Genomic DNA, 24802 nt, shown 5'->3' on the forward strand with positions numbered 1-24802 from the left:
AATCAAAGCTAAAAACATTACAAAAGGCACAGTCTGAGTTGAAATTAACTAAAATAAATTTCACTACTTTTCTTGTAATACTTCTAGGTATCTCAATTTGTTATCATTGACTGAATAGAGACATCAAAACTACCATTGTTTTGCAATTAATACAGACACACTCGGTATCAGGGTGCTTTTTTTCTGTGCTGTCTAAATCCCTGAGGTGAGAATAACAGTGTTGACAACCAAGACAACCTTCCTATTGCAATGGGGTACTATCACTTTGAATGGTGAATGTTTGTCATAGCCTTTAACTAACAGCCAGATTAGGGAAATGGGAGAGTTAAGCACATAAAAGACATTCCTTTCACAGAGTAAAATATTATGAACCTTCATTCAAGTTACAGATGCCACTTTAAAATGCCATGGAAATAGAGGTGTTTCCTTATGACCAGTTAGGAGCAAAACATTGCTTTTACATGCTGCTATACATGCATGTCATTCGGAAAGGTAGAAAAAAGTAAACTCCCTTAAGCAACCGTGAAACAAAAACTGGTAGCAAGTTATAAACTTGTACAATGAAGATCCAGGAAGAAAAGCTCACTAATGAAAAAAGCAGCAACAGCAACATTCAAAAACATGTTACTAAGTTGTAACATTTGAGTAATTTATATACTTAGGAAAAATATACTTACTTTTTTCTAGTACTTTTTAAAGTACTGAAATTCATATTTTGTCCAGCAATTTTGTAACAGACACTTCCTTTGTGTAGAATAAGAAACAAAGGAATGTTCCACATCATAATTTAATATCAAAATAGCGGCAATGTGAAACAAATAAATGCAAAGTAATTTGCCTAAATTACTCAAAATATTGCATTCCATTTCAAACAAGCTGAAATACAAAATATTACAACAGTAATATTACAACAGTTACAACATTATTTCATATTGCTTATATTAAATCCTTACTTCATTTTCCACCTAGAAACAGTTTTGTGCCCTTACAGTACTATTATTGAATGCAGCCATTACAGATCTAACGTAAGATTAGAAAATTGTCACGCATTTTACTTCTCTGGAAATAAAGCTATCACTTGGATTTAACTCCCTGCATGTAATCAGAACTGGGTACTACGATCCACAGAAGGGCAATCTTACCAGCAAATGTGCCTTCCATTGAATCTTAGATTCCTCCTGAAATGCCAGAAGAGCAGGTACTTCCACAAAAAGTCTCCACGCTGCACTTGTCCAAACTAACAGTCAGGCAACAGCTGCTCAGTTTAAAGCTACAAACTGTGGCAAAATGCATAACTGACATGCCTTGTGTAAGCCATGAAGAAGACATGCATTTGGCTGGCTCACAGAAAGGTCAGGTTTCCCACCTCCCCAGATAAAAGCTGAAACACTAGGATTCAAATGGAAGGAAGTTTAGAAATTAAGGATGAGTATACATCCTGCTAAGACTAAAAGCATTTGATTTTGACAGCAGCGTTATAAACAAAAGTGATTTTAATTCTGCTGGATTTTTGTCTTTAAATATATTAAGAAATAAGTTACCCTACACTCAGGCTTTTGTACAAGTTATATTTATATCAATGTTGTTTAAACAGGCCAAAAGTAATAAATGGAATTACTTTTGTTTTAGGAAACTTCATCTGAAGCATTACAAAAACCACAAATTTGGTTTCTTTATTAGCAAAATCACTACCTTTACAGCTATTATGCTCCCTGCACTAACAACTCTAGTAAAAGGCAATAGCATTAGCTTTAATGGGACAAAGGGCTATGACTTAGGCAACCATCCAAAAAAGTTTCTTTGAGAGGCAAAGTAGAGGAAAACTTCCCTGAGGCTTCCAGAATGTTATTAACCATGAAGAAATTACAAACAGGAGGAATTAAAAAGACAGTATAGCCCTCAGATTGCATCTGTGTTCAGAAAGTAAGTTGAAACCATAGTCAGTACCTGGCTCTGGCACTTCTATCACTTCTTCATTCTAACCTTACCCTTGTCTACACAGAGTTTACACCACTTTTACAAGCAGCAGGACTACATCACCGAAAAGTTAGTTATGAAATTTGCTAGAGTACACACGAAAGAAAACCAATATGCTGCCACAAGAAAGCTTTCTCCATTTCCCCAGGAAGTCTGAGAGAGGTCTGTGCAGAACTGGAATGCGAGCAGTACACTCAGAGACACTTTGTTTATACGGTGAATATACGTCTTGTCTGAAAAATCTCTACAGAAGGAATGACCATGGGACCTGGCCAGCACACCATTATTTTTTCATTGACAACACAGACATATTCTTTCTTAATTGGAAGAATTACAATTTAGTGTTGTTTCCAACTTCTAGCTGGAAATCAGGAACTTAAGACTTTCATGAAATTCATGTTAAATATGATAACATAAGGATGCCCAAGGAGATGCAATAGAAAACTTTAAAATCAATCTTATTTTTAAATATAAATTTTATTAATTATATATCTCACTATAAATATACAAAATGAACCATCAAATGAAACATTTCTCATCATTATAGGATCAATACTAAAGTATTTTTCACTAGTTATAAAAGCAAATACCTGAAAACCCAAATAACAAAACCAGAATCTTTGATATGCTATGTAACCTGTACAGTATTTCTTTGAATTTATCCAAAAAATTTTGTCTGGAAAGAAATAAAACAGCATCATCCTACAAAACTTTATTCTCTCTCTACTTTGTTTCCTAAAACCAAAGCTTTAAGAGATGACTTTTGAGTCATCTTGTTGCTTGAGTCCTTGGGGTTTTCTGCTCATGATTGACATGCTAACATAAACATACCGAAAAAGTTCCATTCTACATTTCAAAAGTTCCCATGGACACTACTTTTACAAGGTCCATTCAAACAAATGTTCAGACCTTTGAAATAATAAACAATACTAAGCAGTTCAGGAATTAACTATCTGCACTTAGAATCCCATTTCATTCTCTTCTGAAGAGTAGCCATCATAAAAAAATAATAAATTTTATTTTAAAACTAACATCACTTTGCACAAACTTCTGCTCTCTCAGCCTTCATCCACAGATATCAGCATGATCTTTATTACCTTCCTTACAACAAACCTCTAACAACACAGACTCATTCTATGTATTTGATCTCTTTTTTTTTTTTGTGGTGGAATTAATGGCTATAGACCCCCAACAAAAATACTGCTATAAGCTGAGACTCAGATACACAGGTTAAAGGATCAACAGTGTACCAAAACTGTCACACAGTGTTACTGGAACCAAAATCTACATAACTCAGTTCTGCTTCTTAATGGCTTAGCCCTGTACACAGGTTAGGACATCCAGACCCATACAGACATATACCTGAAGTATGATACCTATTACAGCCAAAGGTGCAATTTTATAGAAGAAAATATTTAAAATTGCTTTAATAAGATTACTTACACTGGTTAACTTCAATCTTCTATCTATTTCAATTATGTGTCTATCTTGCAGTACTATGACTTACTGACCCTGGAAAGAGGACTGCAAGGACAAGACAAGCTATGCTGGCAGTATTTAAATCTTTGTGCCTATAATGTATTAAACATGTTGGATTGAGGAAAGTTTTTGTTAAATTAATGTTGTCAAGGACAACAAGGACTTCTTATGTCTTTCTCCCACTACCCTTAGTGACCAATTTGGCTGCAATCAGGCCTGGCCAGAGGGTGGCAGGTCCAGGAGATTGACCTCAGTGATCATTCCCTTCTGCCAGTTTGCAGGGACAATCATTGTAGTCATCTCTGGACGGTCCCACGTGTCCCTAGACTTACAGCTGTCCTCCAAAATCTTTCGCCTCCTTCCTGATGTCTCAGCCTTCATCTGTGCTTCCTGACATGTCACTCTTCTCTCTCTGTTCCTAACCAGATGACCTGCACTTGCTCCTGCTCTTCTTGACCTACATCTTGGAGGCAACACATCAGGCATGAAATCCTTGTTTCCTGACTCACACTCTTGCCTCAGGCCACACTATCTACATACAGACTGACCTGTCTCCAGTATATGATTTCTTCACCTATAGTACACTGCCTGAAGCATCTCTCACTGTCAGCCTAAGACCCATTTGGTTTTTCCAGGTCTTCATTTCAGCTCGTTTGGCTTTATGTCTCATTCTAGATGGTCTTAACCTTTTGGCACATACATACACATACACACACACAACCTACTAGCTAAATTATGCTGGCCTTTCTAAATCTATGTATATCAAGCTTGTTATCACCCATGACTCTGACATACAGCTATAAGACTGCTCCAACTTGGCATCCTGGAATTTTCCCAATATTTTAACAATACACTTTGTGCAAAGGGTGCAAGAAATAGCAGTGGGAAAAGCCACAGAGACTGGGGCACCCGTAAGCAGGGCAGTACAAACATTTTCACATACTCTAATTCCTTCTTTAAAAAAGACACAACTTTTTTTCACTCTCTGCATAAAAACGTCAACACCATATGAACTGTGACAATGATTGGCCTTTCAAATATGGTTCTAGTGAAAGTTCTGGCCCATTCACAACTATGAGCAAACTTCTGTAGCAATCAATTTGTAAGAAACAGAACAGGCTGAGAAGCAGGATTTCCTTTCTACAGGCAAAAAACACGGCTTCAATCCAAATCCCATTGAAAGACACACTTAAAATTTTTTCTAACCAAAAACTCTGAGTTACATACAGCAGTATTAAAACTGTGCAGCTAAATGTCTTCAGTGTTCATATGTGAAAATTGTGCTCTCTGTAGCAACAAAGATGCTGAAAAGGATGTGAATGTCACTGACCTCACAGCTGTGGGAACTTCAGGCATCTGTGGTTCCCGGGAGTCCACTCTCAGACTGTCCCTGAGCTACGGGGAGCAGAGGGGCAGCCCCTCAGTAGGGAGCCTGACAGCTCTGTGAGCCATCTGAGAGCAGGGCTTGCAGGCACCCTGCTCCAGGCCCAAGGCATGACTCTCCTACACAGCAGGCCCTACATGAGTTTTGGAAAACTCTCAGTCTCAGATCCACGTGACTGGGAATTCTGGCTTAGAAGGTCTGGTATGTTTGGAAGCTTTCTGTGGAACTAACAACACTGGCTGATCTGCCCACAAAACCATCCTAGCCCTAGGGACTCAGAGCACTTAAGGTCCTTAGCTACCAAGCAAAACCTTAGAAAGTATTCCCTGGAGTTGGACTGCTCAGGATTGCAAGGTTCATTGCTCAGGTCACTAAGTAACCCCTGAAGGACTGAACACAAAGAACTTACAAAGTGTTTGGTACTAGGGAGAGCAAACCCAGAAGGCTATCCCGGTTTTAGGGACTTGCTGTTTGCAGGATCCCTGTTTCCTGAGCAGATTTCACATAAAAGCCCTAAATAAAGAGAGTAGTAATTTTTTGAGAAGTCTTCATTTTGAATCATGAAGGCACTCCCCATTAAAGTAATGGGCTCCTCTTTAACACACTCTGCAAGAGAGTGCTGAACTTTGTCTCCAAAAATTGCAAACATTTTGAAAGAAAAGTAGTGCAATGCCGTCTAGTCCAGAAAGGGTTCTCCAAACAAAAATTCCAAGCCCTTGTGTTCTTTTCATGCTATTTCATGCTATAGACCATCCTATTAAACAAATTTACTTCTGCTTTGGAAGCTTTTTAATAACTGTCTTGAAAATCATGTGAAGTGTGGTAATATTTACTCTTTAGTTGAGAACCGATTTGGAGTTACAGTGCCTGTCTTCTCAAGAAGTCATTATATGTGACAGAGCCCTACTTTCATGGAAAGGGCTAAACGCCTGCTGACTGCAGATATTGAATTAATTTATTTTGCTTTGCTTGCACACACAGCTTTTACTTTATCTATTAAACTCTCTTCAACTGAATTTTTCAATAAATTTTTGCACTTACCTTTCTGATTCTCTTTGCATCTCATTGTAGGGGAGTGAGTGGCAGCAAGGTGCTACATACCAGGGTTAAATAGCAGCTATTAAAGCACAACAGGATCAATAAATTCCCTTTTCAATGCCTTCAAACAACTACTGAGTGAAGTGTTCCCATGACATTCTGTATCCTATGATAAATCCTCCATTGCATTTGATGACAGAGTTATTGATGTGAATTAAAATTTCTCAGGTTTAGATAAGGTTAGCTTATTGAAATTAAATCCAGACATACAGAGGATGCTGGACAGATGAAATAACCTTTTCAATCTGTATAGACAGGACAATTTTTCAAAAGGTACACACCCATGAATGACGACCAGAGCTCTGAATTCAGAATACAATTGGGTTCCTTACTAATGCAAATGACTTTGTCACATCACCAGGTAACACTTCATATAAATGTTTTTAGAGAGGACTCTTATAATTTCTCAGATACATCATCACAATATAAATGAAAGCTTCCACATCCAGAAAATTTCAATATCCTAAAGCTGGGGCACGCCTTTTCCTCACCAGAGACCAGCACAGTAAATCATGCCTAGACCACTATAATACATTCAATCTCTACTATCCCCACAGGCTATCAGTGGAATTGCAAACTGAATTCAAAATCTTGGCTTTTTAAAAAAGTCTTGCTTCCTTTGCCTCAGAATCCAACAACATACACCACAATAATATTGTCACCATAGATACCTCCAAGCCAGTGCAAAGTGTGCTGGTACATGGAGTACACAGAGACACATGTGCACGCACTAGCTCAGACTCCATAAAAAGATGGAGCAGCATCAGCAGCTCAGTGAGCCTGAGCTAATAACTATTGCTGCTGCTTCAGTTTCAGAACTCAGTTCTGAAACACATGGCTCAGTTCTTCTAACCTTGCTTTCTGAGCTCTTGCAGGAATGTCCCTGTTTATTTTTCTAAAGTGCTCATCTCCCCAGAACAAATAAAAACCAACCAAAATAAAATGGAAAACCCTACCAAAACTGAGCACTATACTGAAAATATCTGTCTCTCACAGACAGTGATGGTATATGAAGCTTAGTAATGTTGCCCAAGGTACTACTGAAATTCATACACATGCTACAAGTTCGTCATCTGTGCCTGTTATTCTTAGAATATTTTAGTGCCTCTCTCTGCCCTTTGATTCACCTAGAGAGAAATGATTAAAAAAAGAAAGGGCCACTTTTTGGGATAAAAAGAAGACAGCCATATATGAGCATAAACCATACCATTATCTGTCTGTTAAAAATGAAGTCAGTATCTGTGCTAGTTAAGGAACCACAGTGATTTTGCACTTATTTTGTCCTATTCCTGTAAAATTTTGGGCAAGTCATAGTATCCACATGCATCACTTCTACCATGGTATGACTGAGATACTACATCCTTCTGTTATGGTTTATCAGATGATGATAAATCTCCAAATGCTTGAGTACTTATGAAATATTCTAGGCATAAATTAAAAATTAATAAATAATGTCAGCACTGTTCTGTAAAAAACCATACTTTAAAGCACAAAATTTGTACAAAGAAGGCTTTGTTTTACTTCCAAAACTGACTAAACTAAACCACATTAAGGATATTATTACATATGAAGATGATCAGCATGGAAGTGTAGTACACAACAGCCATTTTCCAAAAGGCACCTTCCATATAGACAACACCCATGTTATTTGAAGTGATCTAATACTATAAAGATGATGGACTCAGGAGAAGACCAATACCAATAAATCAATAATGAAGTGTACATGCTTTACAACACAGTGCTATGCTATGTATAATGACAACAATAATAACCAAGCAGAGCATACACTTTCTCTAGTTCTGAACTAAATCAGCCCAAGAGCAGAAGCACTTTGTAAATGAGAAACACTACACATAGGAACACTCTAAAAACAACAGCTTTGGCATTAAATTTGGATGCAGGCAGAAAAGATTCTAACAAGAAAAACCTGAAAAGGTGTTTGTTTTGTAATAGGATTCTTTTTCAGTTTAGCTGCATTTTTACTTTATTAAACTAAGACAGCTATTCATTATGGCACATAATGACTGCAAAGGAAAATATTTGAAAACATAAACCTTTTTTATCTGTTAACTTCATGGATGAGTATATAAACTACAGAGTATTAGATAGTATTAATAATTTTGCAATGCATTCTATACTTTAAGTGGACAGAGATTAAAAAAAAAAAAAGTCCATTACCTTTAAGCATAGTTCTTCCAGTTGACCCTCCGAAGATATTTAAAAGACCACTTCTTGCTCCTAATGATGTAGTTGCTTCTAGTAAAGCACCAGTTATATAATTAGAGAGTGCAGTCCTCTGTAAAGTGGCACGATATTGACAGTAAGCACCTGTTACACATGGTTTTACACAAAAACCATCTCCTTTGTATATACAGTCTGTAACAGATGTTGGGAGCTTTCTCAGAAGATGAGGAATATATTCAAAAATAACTTCTGTTCCTTCCTCTTCTTCTCTCACTGTACTGAAGATCTGTGGAGAATACAAAAGCACGGACTGTTATTTCATTTGCTTAGGATAACACACTGAATATAAAACAATTCCAAATGACCACAGCTTCTTCTGAAGTTCAATGACCTGCAATATCTACTTATTCAAAACTGGTTTGTTAGGATTTTGGGTTAGGCTCCCAAACAGGATATTTAAGTAAGAAGTTATTCTGGCTTTCAATCTAAAGATAACCATCAGACTAAAAAAAACCCACCTCAATATACCTCATCAACATTTAAAATAGAGAATATGCACAAAATTGTTTATAATACTATTAGATCTGCTGAAATTCCAGAAAAATCTTAGAGATACCAGTAGCAGAAAAAACAGATCAACTCCGAGTTGGTACTTTTTCTTGCTGAGTGGGTGGGGTTTTGCAAACAGAAATGGTTTTAATCACTCTGAACCCTGTCTCAAAATGTTCCGGTGTCACATTTATTGCATTACTTCCAGCCTACGCACAGGTCCTCTATCTTATATTGGTTTAGTACTCTTTTTCCAATATTTGTGATAACACACTAATGAACTTCAGCCTGTGGCTTAGCAACTAAGTAATGTTTGCTTATTTAAAAGAGTCTAATGATCAAAGCAAGAATCTGGAAGAAATCTCTTCATTTAGTATACAAGGGGAGACCTAATTCTTTGCATTCTTGTATGCTGACTTACTGATTAACATTAATAATTTGTTTCAATGATCTGTGCTTCTTAATTACAAAGTGTAAACTAAAAATTAACACGGGAAAACGTCAGTATAACTGTCACCAGGACAGGTGCTGAAACAATTTTCATGAGGTTGTGCCCCCCTAGATGTGCAGTCTTAGATGATGGCTTCATGAGAGTTTTTTTAAATTAACTACTTGCGTCTTGTTGCCATCCTTTCCCACATATAAACAAAACACAGCTCTCCACCAACATGGCAGAAGCTGTAGCCAGTCCTACAAAGCAAGCACACATGTGCTCAGTCAAATGGTAAGAAACTGTTTGCACAGCCCGTGCAGGCCACATGTCAGAGGTACCAGCACCCTGCCCACAGCACACACACGTGCCCCAGCCACGGATCCAGGGAGGGAAGCGGCTCCCAGTACAGGGATCTCACTTCTCTGCACTTCTGCCCTGACACTGCCAGGTAAGGGAGGAGGGATCCAACTCCCTGCTCTATGAGGAATCTGACCCTCCACTGACAGACAAGGTGAGCAATGACGTGGTTCTTTCATCCATGTAAACAAATTGCAGAAAATCAAATACAATCCAATACATTAAGCAGATATTTGTTACCTTAGCTTTCATTTTTGTAATAACCAGATTTGGGGGAAAACAGTAAAATTTTAGATTAAAAATATAATAATTCATTAACTAGTAGTGTAATTCAATGATCTGAAAAAGAACACTGACATATTTATGAACATAAAAAAAAAAGGAACTTTCACATGTTGACTATGGTTATATATAGCTCAATTCCATTAAAAGACAGTGATGTACTACACCACGATACATTACACTATTCATGCACTACACTACAGCATGAAACGCTGTGGCATCTATATTTTTCCCCCTCCCTTCAGATTTTCCAAAATTTGCTTGGTCTGAAGTTTCTAGAAATATTACACCTGCATCTTTATCTTATTTTCTTTGCTATCTGGCAGCTTTATGGACTTTTAGACTGTCAGTACAGACACACCATCACCTTAATTCGGAAAGAAAACATGCTCTTGAGGCATGCTTTACCTGTATGGGATGTGTGTAGACCTTTTATTCAGCTAACAGTCTGCAAGTACCTTTTCAAAAGGTGTACTGTGAAATAATAAACCTTTGGACTACAAGTGTATCACACATAGCAGACATAATTAGTCTTTTTAGCTTGTTTAAGAAATATTTAGTTAATGAATATAATTTAACTTCTTAAAACTGCAGTTACCATCCAAAATATTTTTAAAATTGGGTTCTGCAACTTATAAAGGGCAAGTTCTGTTGCCTACACAACTAAAATTTCTTTCAGCTGCCAAAGCAAAGAAACCATTTGTTGACAGAAATAGGCGACAGTGTTTTGCTGGAGAGATTATACATAGCATAATAGTGTTAATCTCTTCTGTGTAAAGTAGACTTTGGGGCACTAGCTGTCTCCAAAGACTCTGCACATCACATAACATTTTCAAATTCAGTTTGTTTTGATGTGTTAAAGTTCTGAGTGTGCTACCTCTGCTGCACACAGATGAGGTTACAAAAAAATAAAGACTTACAATGTGTACACTTATCAGCCCCTGAAAAGAACTGAAACAATCAGAATAGAAACAAATCCTTCAGGTAACTGATAGGAGAAACCACCTTCCAGAGAGACTGCATCAGACAATTGGGGAAACTTAATCTTGCCCAGGAGACAAAGAAGTTTATTCCAAGCCAGGGTTTTCAGTTAATCCTGGCAGAATCCAGATCCTATTGATCTGTACCACTACCAAACAATGACTAATGTAATTAAAAATTAATGTGAACCAAAAAGAGTAAAATGCAGCACTAAACTGAAAGCTACTCATCAAAAAACAAAGGATCACTTTCACCTTACATATCAAATTAAAGATTTCAAAACCATAAGCAGTCTGATGTTGCCATGTCTCACTTACTGCATATAAAGAAGTAACTCACAAGAAACTCAGGACAGTATCTGACTCGAAAAGTGCTGCAATATTAAACATTCCGTAATGAACACACAACACTTTTAAAATAAGAAACGAGACAAAACAGGAAACTCCATATACTAATACACCAGTATTCCAATAAAAGTACACTACAGCTTGAATAGATTTTTACTTTCTTCTCTTTTTTAAGGAGATTTTAATGATAAGTAAAAGGAAAATAAAAATTACTTGCAACATACAATATTTCTGATTTCTACAGGAGAAAATTGTCCTCCAACTCAAAACTGAAAATTAGCATTAAAATAAAGATTAAATTCAGACAGAAATCAATTCTTGCAGCTTTAGAACCAAGTCCATATTTGGAAAATGCATGGAAGCAAAATAGATTATTCAGCTCTTAATAATGTATGCAATAAATCATCAAATTTTACTTTTAAAAGCCCCTCAGTTTTGCTTCTAGTAACTTAAAACGGTATTTGCAAGTTAACTTATTGATAACCTTCAGGCAGTAAAACTTTCTTACAGTGACAGCAGGCGTATTTTGTCAAGATATTAAAAATATCCTTAAAAACAACTATAAGAACAAGCAACTTGTGCTAGCCTTGAAACTATTCCTTATTTTTCTCTTTTTTTTCTGTTTAATCATCATGCAAACTGCAATATGTCCTTTTCTCCACAACATTACTACAGCTTTACTGTGTAGAAATGGTGGAAACCTAAACACCACAGCCATTTATTGCCCAGTTTATGATACATATTCCCCCAAAATGAAGCTGGAGTTTATGGGTGCTGCTGTACTGGAAATATCAGATATAGCAGCTTATAAAAAAAAATTGTGATTTCTTACTTAAACTTACATGTCTTACTGTAGCCTTTTTTTGTTTCCTTTTTATATTTTTTCTGCCTCAGGTATTTAGGTTAGAACTTGGAGGCAGCATGTTATCATATTGCCAAACATCTAGTGGCTGCTGTGCTTTTGATACCCAGAAACTGGAATTATGAACAGACTAAAAATGTCTCATTATTAGGCAGCTGGTTTAATTTCTCTGCCTTTATTAAAATGAAAAGAATATGTGTGCCCAAGAATTTCACTGCAAAGAATGAAAATTATGCTTATTGCTACTACATCATAAAAATGTGAGGAAATAGGGTGTAATGAGGTTTTAATACTTCACTGCATCTGTCCAAACACTCTCTAAACACATCTATCAAGATATCCTGAATGATCAAGGTGAGATACTGAAATGTAGGTGTGTGCCTATGTTCAGTTGGTACGACACATTTCAGTCTGGTTTCCTGACTGTTCACCTACAGAGCATTTCTGTGATGGAGGGCTGCTTACAGCAGCCTGCCTTCATTTGCTGCGTGCTTTTAAAGCATTTTTAAATGCCTGTAAGCCATAATGGCGTATTAACGAGTAATAACTCTCAGGACAGTATGTGTTGAAGACCATTTAAATATCTCCTTTGAAAACACAAATGTTTTACAAAACAAGCCTAAACACAATTAACAGCACAGGAAATGCTGCTCTTTTCAAATTTGTTCTGTTCCAAGAAAAATTACATTAAAATGAGGAAATTCTGCTGGTGATTTTTCATTTTGGCCCTGCAGACTTTTCAGAAGAAAACCCTTTACTAATATTGATCAAATGAAGCTAACCATGATCTCTTGGAAGTCATGACCAAGGACCATTCCAATTGCTTTTACATGTATTTACTCTACCATTTAATTCAGATATCTATAGCACAGAACACAAGCACAGTCTGCTATGATAAAAAACCCAGCCTTTGGCAAAAACTAATATGCAACGTGAATTTCAGTGAATCAGGCATTAATGCATAATTTTTCAATATTTTGGTTTTATGTCTTCCAAAATGGTACTCCAGCATAACACTTTGGAGCATGTATTAGTACAAAATGTAAAAATAGGTAATGCTGATAGTTAATTTTCTGAAGTACACTGGATTTTCTCAGCTTTATTTCATTCAGGTTATTACCATACCCCCACTGATTAGTTCATAACATTTCAAGATCACTGCTAATGTGAAAATCTTTAATTCAAGGTCTTCCTAAAATACAAATGTCTTGTAATAATTTCTGATTATTCAATTATAAGAACTGATATACAATAAACACTGAATGCATTTTTTGTTATCCCTAGAACAGTGTATATGTTTGTCGTTCTTTCCACTGTGTATGTGACATTCTCAAGAGGGCATGCCAGAACCCACATTTCAAACAGTTGTGCAGGTTGTTCAAAGCCAAGGGATTTTACTGTGTTTGACAAAGAGGATGCTGTGAACAGTTGAAATGTCTGTTCTGTCAGGACTATTTCTTATCTCTTTTCACTGGCAAGTTTTGTTCACTTCAGCAATCGAATAGGTGAGGTCTTCAGAATTCCTTTCAAGAAACTGGACATTTTGATAAGTGTTTTTTAAGTGTTTGGACTATAAAAAGCCAGACATTTGGACTGTTAGAACATTATCTTCTTGGTGGTACTCAGCAGCCTGTAACCAAATAAGCACACACCAGAACAGCTAGTGAAATTTTTGGCTGTGTGTCTTACTGAGTTCTGGTATTTTACAAGAACAAGTAGGTCAAGGTTTATAATAAAATCTGTGATCAATTAAATTCTATTCCCAACTTACTATTCCAGATGATGTGGATGAATACAAATACTCAACCATAAGCTTTTCTAAATTGTAGCACCACTGAAACTTCTGAGAGACTGATGACTATCCAGCCCAGCAGGAGATGAAACCATTCTCCAAAACAGCACTCCAACAGCTACTAAGAAGAAAGCTCTACTCTACCTGAAACCAGGACAACTACCTCTCCCAAGCTTCTCTGTTCTGTTGTTTGTCATGACACTCTATTGCAGTTTCTCCCAGGTAAACAACTATCTGGCAGTTTTGCAAGCTGGCATCATACACAAATTCCCACAGATCCTCTCCCAGCATCTCATGATCCAACAATTTTGGCTAACAGGCAACATTCTCAAAGTACAAACAGCCATCCAGATTAAAATAAAATAAAATACAATCAAATACAGGGTTATATATTATGATGCCTTTCTTCATACTCAACAGGTTTTGGAGATGCATTTGAATATCACCCTTCAGGTGGCTTTGCCCCACCAAGCAGAACTGACAGCAGATTCAGCAATGGCACTTGCCACCTGGCCTGCTTGCAGCTTTACCAACAGAACAAGAACTACCACCACCTGAAGATATTGCTGAAAAACAGCCATTTGGTGCAGGTTTGCATTTGAGTTCAAGAAATAGCAGTAAAGAGCTGTTTTAATAACTAATCAGCAAGAAAGAAGAAGCTATAAACACATATTCACAGTGAAATATATGCAATTCAGCAAAAACTGAAAGAATGGCAGGGATTAATAGTGTTGTCTATATCTTGCTCATATCTTGCTCTCTATGTATTTTCACATGGTACTTAAACATAATAACTTGCCTGCTGAGATGATAGTTTTTGTAATGGAAAAGTTCCTTAAAATACCCCTAGACTGCCCAAACACTGTTCTGCATTTAAAAAAAACTGCCTAGAAAATAAGAGGATACAATTCCATGGTATAATCTGAAGTGTATTTCGTAACATATGAGGAATGCTGTGCTGTCTTGGGGAATGGGGGGCAGAGGCAGGAGAAAATGTTCCTCAAAATATGCATGCACAGTAATCATTACCACTACAGTTTCACCCAGCACTTGACAAACGTGCTATTTACTATAAGGCATGTGCAGGGTGGTGTTGCTCACAGGTGTTGCTCATCTTTTGTCTGGAACACTATAAAGAAGAAAAACAGGAACTGTTTTGAGAATGCAAAAACAGCAAGGTTTGTTTACTGCAGCAGCACCCTGCATCATCTGCAATTGCAGAAGTGAGTAAAAGAAAACACCATACTTTTTGCCCTCACTGCCCAGGAACTGGTGAGGGGTGGGAGGAGTGGACATGAGGCCAAGATACAGCCTAGCATATACTAACACTTTCTCCTTGCAGTAGGAATAAATCTCCTAGCTCAAACAAAAGTTGCCCTCCCTGGGGTAGGGTGTATACAACTGGCAGAGGAGGCGCATGCATTGGAACCTGTCCAGTCCCCTTACACATCTGAAGGAAAGAACACATCACAGGAAAGAAATAAAGATCTTCAGGCATCTCTTCATCATATGAGTCAATGCTTACTCCAGCATATTCACATACCTTTTCTAATGTCCAGTGATACAGTCACTGTGGGAGATGCAGATATTTTCCTTTTCTGCAAATGATTTTCAGGTTCTAGCAATTTAGAAGAAACACTGTGGTGACCTGTCCACTCTGGATACCCTCCCAGCACCTATCTTGCCAGTATCCTTTTTGCAATGTCTGCTCTAAAAAACCTTTCTCAAAAACTTTTGTGCACTCTTCAAGGATGAGGAAGATGAAGCTAGAATGTCAGGACAGAGCACAAGACAACACTGTGCTCCAGAGCAACAATGCTCACTCACTCAACAGCGAGTTTTGTTGAGTATTCAGTTCTACACAGTAAGTTGTAACTGAGCAACGTGGCACAGAGCAGCAGAGGACACAGAGAAAACAGATGAGTTGACCCTGGGAACATGGAAATCAGTGTCAATGGCAGCTGGAAGGCTGCCAAAAGAGAGATCAAGCACAGATGTGCCCAAACACTAATATTCATTAAGTGATTTTCTGTGAACTTTCTACAGCTTCAACTGCAACTACACCATTACTTTACCAGCCAATATTTCTTATGAATTGCATCCTGTTAAGGATGAGATAATTTCAAGAACAGAAACAGAATTGAATGAGGATCAAACTATGTTGCACAGGCAAACCTTAAATACAGTTGAACATTCTTCAGAAATACTATTAGCCATTCCTGTTTAGTTATGCTATCTGACAAGTGTTTTTAGTGGAGAATTTTTTTCATCTGTTATCATCAGGAAATGATGATGCACTGCTTAAAAAATTTATAGATTTGGATTTGTGACCAAAAATTGTAACAGCAGGTCCAAACTTCCAACAAGTCATCCTTTTTACTTTTGATAAAACTTGGTTGCTATCACTTATTTTCCATTTCTGTAAGGTAACAGTATTAAATAGCCCTTTTCAAAGCAGAGATGGACTTCACAGATTTAGAAGACAGAAAAAGCAGTGTGATCTAATTGGGTACAGATTTAAAGCAGTATCTCCACAAGAGAAAGGCCTGCTTTTCATGGCAGGTATTATACTTTAGATTCAAATAACTACTAAGAAAAAAGTTATAAAACAGAGGCTGATAAAAGGCATTAATTAACTGCCATTTTAAAGTTTTCTCATAAACACTTGAAATTTCACGTTGATTATGGAGAAAATGAAAGGATGACACCAAACACAACACAGGAGTTCTTCACATCACTTTTCAGCAATGTGCCTTTGCCAGTGAGAGAAACCTCTGTAATCTTAGCCAGAAAAGGCCAAAAATATCACATTCAGCTGGGTCAGTTATTTATACCTCTGTTGGTACAAATGTGAAAAAATATATTGTTATTAATTATTTTATTACTAAGTTCACTTGCTAACTTCTTAGTTTTAAATATTTTTAAATCTTTTTCTAGTACCTTGCAACTTATAAGTTTTAACTATTTACTGTTCTACCCTTGTCAGTTTTACATGCAGCCAGAATTCTTTCTATTTCCTGAGTGATTATTTACTTCCTCCCAACTTTCACCAACAATATAATTTACAAACTATATGCTGCCTTAGTAATGAAATAAACTAAATTACTCTTTTAAATAAACATCTGTGTAATCTCCATCTAACTAATGTGCACCTTGAGTTTTTTTACTGAAAAGCTGCTAGTTTTACTAGTCTGAAATGGGTCATGTCTTTGAACACCTGATCTCAGGTTATCAGCTTTCAAAATTACCTACTATGTTTTTAACATAGAAGTATATGCACCACATACATAATCACTTTTCAAAAAATTATTTTAATAACAACTTTTGATATACCTTACTGATAAAAAAAATCCTTCATATGGAACTTCACAGGTGTGTTATAAAAAGCATTTAAAACAAGAAGATGACTATCAGGTTGAATTTTTGATTCAGTATTTGATTCAGAAGTTTTAATGTAGCTAAGTATGTTATCTAAAATGGGCTAATTAGGCTTAAAACTGTCAGAAAGACAAATCATTCACTCAAACCATTTAGATGTTAGAATATTAAATGTGTCATGATTAAATAATTTCAGTTCAAGAGAGATGAACATTTTCATTTTAATTCTCTTAGGAGAAAGGTCTTTGGAACATCAAACTGTAAAGGGATGCTACTATTACAATGGATTGCTGAATCTTCCAAATGCAAGTCAGAAATGGTAAGAAATTCTAACAGAAGCCACTGACAGCTCTATTTAATATGCCCTTGAAAGCTTGCTTTCTTCAAAGGTAGAAAAAAAAATTAATTCAATTAGTTCACTGAAGGTTTCAAACAGGCACCATGTTTATATTTTTCATTTCCAAAATACTGACATGTGACAAGTGCATTCAAAACAGGTGAATACTGAGCACTCAAAGCAGAGGAACCCAACAGCCCCCTTCTCACGCCTTTTTTTACCTATTATTCTGTATAGCAATAACAAGCCTAGATTTTCTCTAAAAAACAAAACAAAACAAAAAGAAAAACCAGCCTCCAGACATGCATCAGATACAGGCAGAAATCTGTATGGGTTTGTACCTTACTGTCAAGTGTATTCTTCCTGTTTGAGGAAAGGCTTCCACAGAACTCACACATTTAAAAATAGCTGTATTCCCACTCATGTGAACTGATTATTTAAACAACTTTGAAAGATGAGCTTAGTTGTATATTCCTGAACTATAAACTGACAATAAGGTTTAGGGGCAACATACAGTACAGAAAAAAAAAACAAACACTTGAGAGATGTCCTGTCAACATGAACCAAACAGAAAAACTTAAAAATTATGGCTGTTGAAGACCATGTCCCACTACCCTTACATGTTTGGTTTCCCATCCCCTTTCTACAATCTTATCTTTTTGTCAAAGTTCACTATAGCTGCTTATGCCAAACTGAGGCCTTACATGTTCTTTAAAAACATGATGTTAATATGCATACTTATATAACTGATTCAGAAAGCACACACATTCCCATGTCTCTCATATTAAAATTCATAAGATAGCCAGTGGTAAGGCTTAAAGGTCCTAGAACTGGCTAATTCTGTTTTTACACAGTGTGATGCTGCATCCCTGTGAGTAGAGAAACTGCTCAGAATTGCTTAAGAAGGTCTCAAGCTCAGAGTAAATGTGCCAAAGCTCAGATATAAAGTACATGTAATAAAACTGTCTTTGTAATTATACAGTCACTATTTTTATTTGTATCAGAAAAGGCTCATAATGGGATTTTATTGTACTTTACATTCTGGACTTATATTGAAAGCTGTTATCTTTTCAAACCTATCAGAAACAGTTTATAGTTCAGATCTGCAATCAGAAACCTAAGAATTAAATAAATGCAAAGTGCAACAGAACGCTGCATCCTGAAATATTTTCATTTATAACCAATTTCAACTGATATTACAGTAAAAGACTGGTAGGCAGATTACTACAGCTGTAACATTTATGTATCCTACCCATGGCATACAGCTAATAAAAGAGCAAGTTTTCCTTAGCACAGGAAATCTAGTTCTCATTTCTAATTTTATAGACACTGAATCCATGCCTATTTGTTTGCTTGTACTTCAGCTGTTGGGTTCATAGGGTCACATGAATAATTATAAGATTATTTTGGATAGTACTTAGGGGCCAGGAAATTCTCAGAGTTTTCATGACTGAATTGTTTGATAGACTTTTAGGTCAGGATACAGAACATGATTTCATGAAACAAAATAACTTTGTTCTATAAAGAGGCATTTTCCACTTTAAGGGTTTTTTTAAAATTACCCAGAAATAGAAAAAGCACAATTCCTTGCCCAAAGTCACAAAAGAATATTGATACTTCAAGTTTGCTTTTAAATTACATGTTTAATCATAATTTACAATAAAAAGTGAGTCTTCATTCATCACTGTTCATGATGGACATTAAATATCAACCTTACAAAAAGATAAGAATAAAAAGGGCTATCTTGTAAATTTTTAGAATAAAAAATTTTGGCTAAAATTAAGCAACCACAATAATCCATCACGACACAATGAAGCAATTTTACTTATGTTGATTTCTTGGACCAAGAGCATAGTACCTTCAACACTATTCATCTTCCCTGGTCATTAGCTGCTAAGGAAGACTGTGCTGCATTGGTAAGTGCAGAAAAGCTAAACATGAGAAGACATTGTGAACAACAATGCAGTAACCTAAAGAAATAACTTCCTGATTTCCTTGTTTCCAACTGGGGTGTTCAGCTGTTGCCTGTAAATAACTGTCCTGCAGAACACTCAACGCTCAATATTCACATCATATTTTTATTTTATGGCACAACTTCAATGATAGACAGCTAATATACACTAACAGCCATACTTACATTAAGATAACTGTACACTGGAATAAAACTGAATCTATGGAAGAAATTGTCACTGAGAGAATTTTTGATTATCATCTGAATCTGCTAAAATGATGATAGGATGGTAACATTATGATTAAGTTAAAATTGATGCTGTTTCCAAATGGAGCTTTGGAAGCCAAGTCTGAGATCTAAACACGGGACATTGATTAATTAATTATATTTACAGTTCAGTTTAACTTGACTGAGAATCACAAAATAGATAATCTAATGTTTTGCAATTTTCAAAAGTAATTCCTTCATCACATTTAAAACATGTTTTTTCAGGTAAATATGTTTGTTTTAAGAGAATGAGTATGAGTGAAAAAGTAGAGTGACTGAACAAGGCAGAAGGAATAAGAGCACATTAGTTCAGTATTTAAATTACACTTTTTAATTGCTGATGAAGTAAGTTTCTGCAGGACCAGAGTATATGTTCTCCTTTCTTTTCCCACTGGAGTGGAATGTCACTGGAGGCTTGATTTTCAGAATTTAAGGAATCTGGCTAAAGACCAGATGAACAAAAATATTTTAAATCAACTTTCCTTATTCTCTGGGGATTGTTACAGACCCAGGGACCAGAGTTTAGTCATCCATGAGATTTATTTTGCTTTAGCATTAGTTTCAACTAAACTCTGTATATATAACAGCTTCCTTACCAAAATTCATAGCCACTCTGCTCAGTGTAATCATTTTTATAAATTGCAATTATATTACACTGAATTACATGCATAAGTGAGCTGTGTGTATTCTTAGCCTCACAAAATGAAGGATAAAACCTAGATTTCTATTACAAGCTTCTCTTTCATACTATCACACCAGTTCTGGAAATGCTTTCACTTATTTATCTGTTAGTAAATGTGCCAAATTTAGGATTCTTTAAACTTCAAAAGCTTCACCTTAGTGAGAAAAAGTGCTCTTCAACAGCTTGGGGAGAGCTGAGTACAGATTTGTTTTTAATTAATTGCAGCAAGTTTTCATGCACATAACAAACTATTCACGTAGTTGAGGGAGAAAAATTTGTAATGGATGTTTCAGTTAACTATTAAGCAAAAATGGTTGTTTGCTCTTGTTTTAAATAATTATCATAGAAAGACGAAAAAATGTTGAAAGCATTGTATGTTTCCATGAAACTCTAGCAGTAGCTTAACATTTTACTCAAGTCCCAAATACTTCCAATTTGACAAGTACATTCTTAAGATCTTTAGAGGGCAGTTTTGTCACAGCATCATCATTCTGAGAATAAGCAGGAAGACTTGTTCAAACAATGCTACGATAAAAACTTGAGGCAACACCAGGGACAAAAAAAAACCAGAAAAGTAGTACTTTATAAAGATTATATACATCTAATGGCTCTTTACTGAAGTACAGAATATACAAGCAAAGATAATTTCCAGGCCCTTATTTTCTCAGAGTCACATCAAGGACAATCTACTCTGTTGAGCGTGAAGTTTACACATGCTTTTTGTAACAGAAATCTCATCAAATGTCAAATCTACATTAAATATACATACTTCTAAAACCTATTTTAAAACTGAGCCTTTGTATTCCATGAGTTACTCTACAAACTATACTAATACATTCTTCTACAATGAAATCTGCTTGTGAAGATGTAAAGATGATGGAAGTTTAGCTGCTTATGAAAATATAAGACATAAAGCTTGGGCACTAGTTTGGTTTTATCAATACAAAAAAGACACTGGCTGAGAGTCACAACCCTTCTCTAAATTAATAGAAAAGTAAGAACAAATACAATTCCGTAAACCAAGAATGGTTTTGCTAACTGCACCCTCAATATGTGCTTGGCAAACGTGTGACGGTAATTCACCATTTTGTCTAGTCAGTCTTTTTTTTAATCCTCTGACTGCTGTGTATTTTATTTATTTACAGGGCAATAATGGACTTATTAATATATCAGCAACAGCCCATATTCACATGCTACTTAGCTGTACAGTTATTTAGTAAAATGTCATTAACTGTATAACCCACAACTCACCTTTTTTACCACTATGTACACACTTTAAAACAGGAACTTTTATCTTCCTATGCATTTATTCTGCTTCTTGGAGAGTAAGTCCCACAACCTAATGCTGCCAGACATTATCACAGTATATATGACTTAACATTATTTGTAATGTATCAACCTTTAGTTCCCCTTTGCGTTATGATTGTGTAGCAGCACAATCCTTTACTGGAAACTCCAAAGCTTTGTCATAATGTTCCCAGGTCATTTGCTTTGAACATAATAAAGCTAACCAAACTACCAAAGTATCAGAGAGGTAAAACTCCTGCTATTTAAATGAAAGTAAGGCAAGTTGTCACAGATATACAGAGTTTGTGTTCATGAAGTGTAACCATCACAACTTATTCTTACTAATCATCAGAGCTTATGCATAAAAAGAACAGCATTGTGTTATTTTTTACAAGTAGGTACTCAGATCCCTCATTAACCAAACTACATAATAAATTGCTTGTGCCAAGTCAAAAGCACTGTTCAGTTTAAATTCCTGAAACATATTGCTTTACTTGAAGACTAGTCCAGTACATTTAAACATTAGACAATTTCCAAGTATTTTAGACTATTTAAAAGTACAACATATGTTTGAGAAAAGGAAACAATTCTCTATCGTCACTGGGGGGTAGTGTAATTTTAGCTTCACATGCACACAATGGGAAAATAAGAGAAAACTGTATTTTTAGCATTTATAAAAATATACATAATAATCAAATGTCATCCTGACTCCATTTCTACTGAACAGTTTTGTATTGATTACACTGGGTGAAGCGATAGCTACAGAAGTTTTTTTTCTTTTAAATTCTACTGTATATTCAAAAAAACAAGTCTTACATATTTCATTTATTATTTCAATATACTTCACTAAAAAATATCAAGTGTTTTCTATAAATCCTTGCTGTACATGCAATATTTCTTCATCAAGTCACAGTAAGAGTCAGAAATTCATTGGGGGGGGTTTAATATCAAATTCATTACCTGCATCTAAGTATTTTATCAAAATAATAAAATAAAAAAGTCTGTGATTAGTAATTACATTACTTTATTTACAGAGTTAGAACCCAATACTAATCAAAAAAGTAGACTTTTATATCTTTATGTACTAAAATCCTGTAAGTGGCTTTACAATCATTTAAACACAATAAGCTAGTAAACATTCAATGCAGTATGCCTATTCTAAATAAAAAAGGAAACAACACAGACTTTTCAAAATTACTAATTGTTTACATCTCCAGGGTAAGTATTGACTGAAAATAAAGTTGTTCCAAAAAGAAATATCTTACTTAATAGAGCAAGAATATATTTTTCTCCAGCACTACATTCTTCTTTCTGACGAAGGAAAGCTTTCCTATTATCCTGCAGTAAGAAAAACTTTTAAGCATTTTATATTACATGAACCATACCTTTTTCCCTTGTGTTTCACCATATCCACATCCTATCAACTGGCAGGGAAAATGACAAAACTGTATAGCTATTGATACAAGCCAACACAAGCAGAAAGTGCAGGTTGGCTTTCAGCAACACGAGATGAGTCTGCTCCGTCTACAGAGACTGCCTGAGAGCCTGCAGAGAAATGTGTTGCCAAATCTTAATCCCATCGCTGCATTTCACATGGTGCTGCCTCACCTCTGCAGCTCCAACTCTGCCTCCCAACAGCCTGTTGAAATTCATTCCTTGTAAAAACTCCAAAAGCATTTCAATGTGATCACAGACACACAGATAATAAAATCTGATACATTTAATGTTTCATTTTGCCGACCTACTGGAGTTTGTGTTTACATTACAGCAAATGAAATGATGCAATGCTAAATTTATCTGAAAGCACCGCCTTAGACTCATGGTATTGTATGAATTTATAGAAAAAAATAACACACAATGCCAGCTTAAGCAATTTCTAAAATGTATTTATAAATACAGAAAGGTCACTAGCATGATGTAAACTCACTGTAAGTAAAAGTAAAATAATTCTTCCCACATTAGGTTTCTCATCTTTAAGCTGCTAATACAATTATATTACTGCAGAAAATAAACAGATTAATAGGAAAAAACTTCGAGACAAATTATATAAACAGAAGAGGATTATTACTGATTACAGTCTTCTTGAACCAGTTCCCAAGCACACTGCTGAGGCTGCCACACACTGCTCTGCTCTCATGCTACAGTGTCCCTTCCTCCTGACCCACCATATTTCTTCACAAGGGGGCACAATTTAGAAAGGCAAGGCCTGGTTCACAAGTAATTTCTGAAGCCTAAAAATTCCAAGGACAACGGTATGCTACTTTAAGAGGGTCACAGAGTAACACAAAGTGGACGAAGGAGAATTTTTGCTAGTGCAGGAACTGAAATAAGCAGCTTTACAAATCCTTGTTTTTTTTTTGAAGAATAAAGATTCATGATGGAGCCAACATGAAAAGTACTGCAGCACACTGGGAATTTTGTGGCTTTCCTCAGAAAGGGTCCTTAAAGTGGGTCACACTTCAAATAAACATAAATAATTCCGTATCTGGTAACCTGGGTAACTTTATCTCAGAAATGGGCCGTGTTACTATTTAGTTAACTCTCAAATACTGCTCTTCAGTAACTTGATCTGTGGACAAACACTGATTGAAAAAAAAGATTATAGGTGAGAATAACAAGTTATGGAAGGGAAAAAAAAAGAAATATGTGATAAAGGTAATGATGACAAAGGTAAAAGTAGGAAAGACACTGAGCAGCAGGCGTTTTGAAGAACCAGTGAGTAGCAGAAGTTGTGAAGTAAATGTGAGAGTTGCATATCTTCTGAATTATTTTTAAATAACATCACACAACACTTACTGTCTAAGATATCTTCCTTTACAGTTACAGAAACACACAGAAGAGAAACTAAAATATATGCTACAGTTGTATGCAAGGATGCTGGGAAAGTAAAAAATATCCAACTATTAGTGAAAAGTGATAGCATCATTCAGTATTCTCTTACAATAATTAGCAACAAGTACATAAAAAAGGCACATGGCACAGAGCATTATAGTCAAAGAAAACAGATATAATGATTTCTGAAAAAAAACCCTATAGTGTTTTAATATTATTGTATTTATCAGGACTATCAATTTTAAATATAACATCTAGGCAACAACAACTACATGTGAAGGACTTTTCTTCACAAAAAAATAATTTGTCTAACTCTAATAACTGATCTTCCAGTATTGCCTTG

General features: G+C 35.7%; 1 protein-coding gene across 1 annotated transcript in view; it reads right to left on the bottom strand.

The window, feature by feature from the left end:
* PLCE1 (phospholipase C epsilon 1) overlaps positions 1-24802 on the bottom strand; it is a 138037-nt gene that overhangs the window by 66755 nt on the left and 46480 nt on the right. Inside the window, exon 3 of the mRNA XM_056494713.1 lies at positions 8117-8408. Within this exon, the coding sequence (XP_056350688.1) occupies positions 8117-8408 (292 nt within the window). The remainder of the gene's footprint in view (positions 1-8116; positions 8409-24802) is intronic.

This window comes from Oenanthe melanoleuca, chromosome 6 (genome assembly GCF_029582105.1).
Source record: "Oenanthe melanoleuca isolate GR-GAL-2019-014 chromosome 6, OMel1.0, whole genome shotgun sequence".
NCBI lineage: Eukaryota > Metazoa > Chordata > Aves > Passeriformes > Muscicapidae > Oenanthe > Oenanthe melanoleuca.